Here is a 7,257-nt window from a genome sequence, read left to right on the forward strand (position 1 = left end):
TAGGACAAAGGGAGTAGCTATTTTTTTCGTAAGTCTAGCATTGCCCATCATAATGGAGTTGCCTGTCATATTTAATCAACCGAGGGAACTTGGATCAAAGACCAACTGACCTGCTGACTGCGAGTCTTTTAGTATTAAACAGCTGTGATCTACGATCCGTTGGCAGATTTAACCTCTGAACTTGCTGCTTGCACCGGTCTTCGGCGCAGTACAGTTCGCTTGTTTTGTCTCCGATGATGATGCTTCGCTGTTCCCAGTGAGATCCACGCTAATTACGGGTTAGTTCACTCATTACCGATATACTATGTCAACTTGCCAGTAGCTCACTGAGTAGCTTTTATGTACGCTAGCCCTCCCACACTACTGCTTCACTAGTCACATCAAGTCCACCAATACGCAGTAAGAAAGGGACTACAGAGAGCTGTAACTCCAACAATGGCGGATGCAGCGCCGGCCGATGAAGATGGATCGCCGAAGAAGACGAAGCAGGGCGGCTTCAAGACAATGCCCTTCATACTAGGTGCTTGATTCCCCCGTGCTTTGCTTAAATTTCTTTCTGCAGCGCAGTATATATCTCGCCCGTGTTGACTGTCGACGCATGCAGCGAACGAGGTGTGCGACAGGTTCGCGACGGCCGGCTTCAACGCCAACATGATCACGTACCTCACACAGCAGCTGCACCTGCCGCTGGTGGAGGCCTCCAACCTGCTCACCAACTTCATGGGCACGGCGGCCTTCACCCCGGTCTTCGGCGCCATCATCGCCGACTCCTACGCCGGCCGCTTCTGGACCATCGCCGCCGGCGGCGCGCTGTACCAGCTCGGCATGCTCGGCCTCGTCGTGTCCGCGCTCGCCACTGCCCTCCGCCCCGCGCCTTGCGCCGCCGCCGCCCTGTCGACGCCCGCGTGCCAGCGCGCGAACGGTGGGCAGCTCGCCGTGCTTTACGTGTCGCTGCTCTTCACCGCACTGGGGTCCGGCGGCATCCGGCCGTGCGTGGTGGCGTTCGGCGCCGACCAGTTCGGCGTGGGAGGGAGGCGGCCCGGCGGCGAGCAGAAGTGGAGCTTCTTCAACTTCTACTTCTTCACCATGGGGCTCGCCGTGCTGCTGGCGCTGACGGTGGTGGTGTACATCCAGGAGAACGTCGGGTGGGGATGGGGGTTCGGCATCCCCGCCATCGCCATGTTCGTCTCCGTGCTCTCGTTCGTGGTCGGCTACCCGCTCTACGTCAGGGTGAAGCCCGGGGGTAGCCCCTTCGTGAGGCTGGTTCAGGTCGTCGCCGCGGCGATCAAGAAGAGGAAGGAGGCCGTGCCGGAGGACGCCGGCATGCTGTACCAGAACAAGGAGCTGGACGCTCCCATCACCGCCGACGGGAGGCTGCTCCACACCAACCAGCTCAGGCAAGTAATTAACCTCGAGTTGCTACACTTGGTTCCATCTTCCATGTGCACCATTGTGTCTTTTTCCTCATGTGGTTCGTTTGTTTATTGATCGCCAACGTGAAGGTTCTTGGATCGAGCGGCTATAGTGACGACGACCGACGCCGACGCCGTTGACTCCGGCGCCGAGCCGGACATGTGGCGGCTGGCGACGGTGCACCGGGTGGAGGAGCTCAAGTCCATCGTGCGCATGCTGCCCCTGTGGGCGGCCAGCATCACGCTCATCGCTGCCGCCTCGCACAACTTCACCTTCGCCATCCAGCAGTCGCGCACCATGGACCGCCGCCTCACGCCGCGGTTCGAGATCCCGCCGGCCAGCATGATCATCTTCACCACGCTCACCATGCTCGTCAGCCTCTCCATCTACGACCGCGCCTTCGTCCCGCTCGCGCGCCGCTACACCGGCCGGCAGTCGGGGATCTCCTACTTCCAGCGCATGGGCGCCGGGCTCGCCGTCTCCGTGCTGGGCGTCCTCGCGGGGGCGCTCGTCGAGGGCAAGCGGCGCAGGGCGGCGGCGGAGCACGGGCTCCTGGACAGCCCCGGCGCCACCGTGCCGATCAGCGTGTTTTGGCTGGTGCCGCAGTACGCGCTCCACGGGGTGAGCGACGCGCTGTCCACGGTGGCGCACATGGAGTTCCTGTACGACCAGTCGCCGGAGAGCATGCGCAGCTCCTCGGCGGCGCTGTTCTGGGTGGCCGGCTCGCTCGGGAACTACCTGGGAACGCTGCTCGTCACGGTGGTGCAGAGCGCGAGCGGAGGGGAGTGGCTGCAGGACAACATCAACCGGGGCAGGCTGGATTACTACTACTGGCTCGTGACCTTCCTCATGGCGCTCAACCTTGCGTACTACATCGTCTGCTTCCATTTTTACACCCTGAAGTCCCTCGACGTGGAGGGGAACGCGGCGCAACGGCGGCAAGATGACGGTGAGGGCCAAAGTCGGAGTGCGGAGCGGGAGACTGAGCTCGATGCTGGCCGCATTGGAGCTTCGAAAAATTGTGAGTAGGATCATTTTTAATGGTGTAGTTAACATCACTATATCATTGTATCTTTGAACTACCGAACTTATATTGACGTAAGAGCAACTCCAAGGGGTCGACCCAAACAGACGGCGATTTTATCCGCTTTTTGTTCGTTAGGTTCGGTCAGACGGACACGGATGTTAGCTTTTGTATTTGGATCGGCGCGTGCGTCCAACGCTGACCTGAACCTATTTTGACGGCGCTAGAAAATAAAATAAACGCATGCATATAAAAAAAACATCATTAATTAAACATTAAAGCCGGCCACGAAGACCGGCGAGAGTCCACGCGTTCACATTTGCATTTTAAAAAATAAAACAGGCTAAACTACGAGGCGGCGCGCTGCCTTAGGCGGCGGCGTCGTCGTCCTCAGGGTCCGTGAGGTAGATAAGCGTCGGCGCCGGCCCGGCCCAGACGAACGCCGTGTTCCAGAGCGTCGTCATGTCGAGCAGTGCCGACGCGGGGGTGTGTGCGGCCGCCTGTGCAGCCGCGGCCTGGCGCACCTCCTCCTCGGCCTTGCGCTGCTCCTCCTCGAGGTCGCGCTCGAGCATCTCGAGGTACTCGCCGTCGCGGCGCTCCTCGGCCACCCTGATCTGGCGCCAGTGCTCGAGGTACGCCGCCTCCTGCGCCAGCGTCACTCCCATCCAGACCGGCGGCGCGCGTACCCACTCGCGCACTACTCCCGCCGGGAGTAGCGCTCGATGGGGGACGGCTCCCGCTCCGGCGTCGGCTTGATAGGGGAGGCGGGGCCACCGGCGGCACCATGCTGTTGCCCGTCGCGGAGAGGGCAAGTGCCTGCGCCATTGCCGCCTGTACCGAGCCTCCTCTTCCGCCTCCGTCCTGCGCGGCTCGTCCTCTTCACTCTCCCGGTAGACGGTCGCAAGGGCCGCCTGGTAGGCGCCCTCCGCCACCTGGTCCTCCTCGCGGACGACGAGCGCCGGTGGCGGCGAACTCCGGTCGACCTCGCGCACGCCCCGTCGCCCCGCCTCCTCGTGCTCGAAGGCGAACCACCTCGCCCAGTTGGGCGAGTCGGATGCGTAGGCGGCCTCGCGGCGCTGCTCCGGCATCAGCAGTGCCCGCCGGCGCCGCACCTCCTCCGCGTGAGCCCGAGCCGTCCGCGGCGTCGCCGGCACTGGGATCCTATCTGGATCCAGATGTCAGTCGTGCGGCAGCGTCACGTTGGGATACGACAGAGGCTGGCGGTGCTGCCAGTGCCACTCCGCCTGGTGCACTGGCACGTTCACGCGCTGCCTCTGCCGGCGAGGCGCCGGCGCCGGCGGAGGCGGGAGGAACTCTGAGGGGAAAGGGGTGGCGGGGGCCTTGCCCTTGGCCTTGCTGCCGCTGGCACCGGAGAAGAGGCCCATCTCGCTGTGGCTGTGGTGGTTAGGGTTTACCGACGACGAGTGAGCAAAAATTGGCAGATCTGGACGACGAGTTTGGATAAGGACGGCCCCGCCGCACGGTTGGCTAAAAAAGGATAAGCGCCGTCGCTGACGCGTGGGCCCGTGGTCATAAATTAAGCTGACCGCGTGGGCAGCGGGTAGTTGGACGGCAGCCATATGGGGATGCGGCGAACAGCGAGAAGGCGCGCGAAGCGTCCGTTCGGCGTCCGCACAGACACATTTAGGGCGTAAATTTGGGCCGCAAATGCGTCAGCGCGAACGCGACGCAAACGTGATTTGGGTTTGGGTCGGCGCGTTGGGCCACCACTTTTATCCGCGCCGATCCAAACAGACGCAGACAGACGAAATGGGTCGGTCCTTTATAGTTGCTCTAACAGAATAAAAAGGGAGAAATTTAGATGTAGCATTGTTCCTTCTTTTTGTTGCAGCTCCTCGGTTGTTTGAAAAAAAACATCTGAAAATGCTAGCCATCTAAAATTGCGCAGTGCGAAGCCTATTGCACTTTTTGATGGTGCACAATTTTTACTGAAATCTGAACGATTTCTTTCTTAAGGTCGTGCATTTTTGTCTTCAAAGGTGAGTACCTGGCGTGTGCATTACATGATGCACATAACCATATTATTAAACGTGAAATAAGTTCAAGTCACTGAGTACTCGACAATGAAATAAATAAACGGAAAACACGACCACAAGCGGTCAAAGCCGAGATTACATAACTCATCCATATAATCTATGAGCGGCTCACCAGCAAACTGGTTGAACAAACCTATGCAACCGTTTCCAGCCGGCTGCACCCAGAGTCATAAGCGTTTGCGGGTCCACATGCTGGACGTTACAGTGATGACCCCATATGAATTAAGGTCGTAGCTCTGTAGATAACCTACAAGAAATTAGGAGAAGATGATCTGTTAAAGACGTAATCATTCCGACAATTTCATATTGCCCAGAGAATGGCTCAAACTCCCACACGGATTTGGCCCTTTAGCTTATGATGAAAACCACCTAACCAGTTTCCAAATAAATTTGAAATACACGTTGGTGGTTCTAAATTGTATTTAACATGAACTGTGCGCCAGATCATTGTAGTAAACTAACATGACAGAAATGAATGATGAATTGTCTCCTTCTGATCACAAAAATAACATTTTTTTGTCGCCATGCAAGTTACGTTTAGAAAGATTAACTTTGTTAAGAACTACCCCCTTTGCAAAAACCAAATGAAAACTTTGATCTTAGAAGGAACCTTCGTTTTCCAAATACGTTTTCTGCGAAAAATAGGTCCATAGTCCATAAGATCTGCATACATAGACTTCATAGTGAAGACACCATTAGCGGTTAACCTCCACTAGAATGAATCTGGCATCTGACTTAGATCAGTCGACATAAATTTAGAAACCAAATGGTCCCAGTTAGTTCATTTGTCACTCAGTAATGCTCTGCGTGGATGTTCGAAGGGTTATCCCCAAGAACAGAAGCCAGCAAATCCTTTTTAACACAATAGTATACAGAGTCTGGTATTATAGAGCTAATGGAGTGTCACCCAATCAGGTATCTTCCCAAAAACTCATCGCTTGGTCGTCACCATCTTAAAGGAGCCTCTCTTAAAAAATATGACTTGACCTTCATCAAGCCACTCCAAACCGGTGAATCAATAGGCTTAACATCTACTTGCGATAATGTTTTGGAATTCAGGTATTTGTTATGCAACCACTCTTGCCGAACACCTTCCTCATTAAGTATATACAACCATTTGTTGAGTAAGCACATGTATTTTATTTCGAGATTCTCACCTTTTGTACTTCCACTTTTGTTCCTCGCATTGCCAAAAGAACCTAGGCTGGTAAAACTCCAGCATTTTCAACACCCCTTTAGGTATCTCAAAGAAGGATAGCATGAACTAGTGAGGACAACGTTGATGAGGAAAGTCGTCCTCCATATGACAAGAGCTTACCCTTCCAACCGATGAGTGTCTTTTCGAAGCGTTTTCAATAAATTCCTTGTTGATGAGCTTACAGTCATGAATGAGAATCCTAAGGTACGTACACGAAAGGGATCCCACCTCACAGCCAAACAAATGCCTATACTGACTCTCCTTCTCTTTGACCTTACCAAAGTAGAAGAGCTCACTTTTGTGGAAATTAATATTGAGACATGAAAGTTGTTCAAAAAGACACAAAATGAACTTCATATTCATCACTTTTTGAAGGTCATGTTCCATAACAAGGACTGCGTCCTTCACATACTAGAGGATAGACACCTCCATCAACCAGATGCGGGATAAGCCCCCAACCTAACCATCCTTATTAGCTCTTGCTATCAGAATAGCCAACATATCCATCACTATATTAAATAAGATTGCGACATGGGGTCACCTTGCCTCGGTACCTTCTGAGTTTGGAAACAACGGCTGATGTCATCATTGACCTTAACCCCAACACACCCGCCCCGAATGTAAGAAGAGACTTGTTTCCTCGATTGATCCGTGAACCTTTCATGCAAAGGGCTCGTTGAAGAAAATGCCACTTTACTTGTCATATGCCTTCTCAAAGTCCACCTTAAATATAACTCCATCGAGTTTCTTAGTGTGGAGCTCATGAATCGTCTCATGAAGGACAACCACTCCCTCAAGAATATTGTGACCAGGCATAAAGGTAGTTTGCATTGGGTGCATGACCGTATGAGCAATAGCAGACAATATATTAGTGCCCACCTTTGTGAATATTTTAAAACTGAGATTCAATAGGCAAATGGGTCTAGTTGCTCAATTTGAACAACATCTACAATCTTGGGTAAAAACGTGATAATTCTAAAGTTGAGACGAAAAAATGAAAGATCATCATTTTATAAGTCCTCAAACATTGGAAGAAGATCCCCCTTAATGATCCCCCAACATTTCTGGTATAACTCGGCGAGCAACCCATCTAGTCCCGGCACTTTATTACACTGCATGTGAGATATGGCCTCAAACACCTCCTTTTCTAAGAAAGGTATTGTCAGCACATCATTTTCCTCGGTAGAGAGTTGAGGTATATCTTCAATCGCATCTTCCACTAGGGATGCAAAATTGGATTGCAGAGAGCTAAAAATACGCTTATAAAAGTTAGTTATGTAAGCTTTAAGATGGTCCTGACCGACAATATTCCCCTCATATTGTTCAAGCTGAAAGATTCTCTTTTTTGATGTTTTCCATTCACAACCAAATGAAAGAAATCATATTGTTATCATCTTCCCGCACAAATTTTACTTTTTCCCGTCGAGCCCATTTGATTTCTTCCTCACACAAAAGCTTGGGCAAGAGGCACAGATTCCGCCTTAATGTCCAAAGCATTAACGGTTGCAAGGAGATGATCCTTTTCTTTCTTGTACTCACCAGTAATGCGCTTAGTCCAACCCCAA

General features: G+C 52.9%; 1 protein-coding gene across 1 annotated transcript; it reads left to right on the forward strand.

Annotated features, from left to right (window-relative positions):
* The first annotated feature begins 202 nt into the window (after positions 1-202).
* LOC125535410 (protein NRT1/ PTR FAMILY 3.1) lies at positions 203-2,552 on the forward strand. Its single transcript, XM_048698469.2, has 3 exons — positions 203-520; positions 605-1,397; positions 1,503-2,552. Exons 1-3 carry the CDS (start codon positions 436-438, stop codon positions 2,440-2,442), a joined length of 1,818 nt encoding a protein of 605 aa, XP_048554426.2. The 5' UTR covers positions 203-435; the 3' UTR covers positions 2,443-2,552.
* The last annotated feature ends 4,705 nt before the right edge of the window (positions 2,553-7,257 follow it).

The sequence above is a fragment of the Triticum urartu genome, chromosome 1A, assembly GCF_056163025.1.
Source record: "Triticum urartu cultivar PI428250 chromosome 1A, HENAU_Tu73, whole genome shotgun sequence".
In the NCBI taxonomy this organism is placed as follows: Eukaryota; Viridiplantae; Streptophyta; class Magnoliopsida; order Poales; family Poaceae; genus Triticum; species Triticum urartu.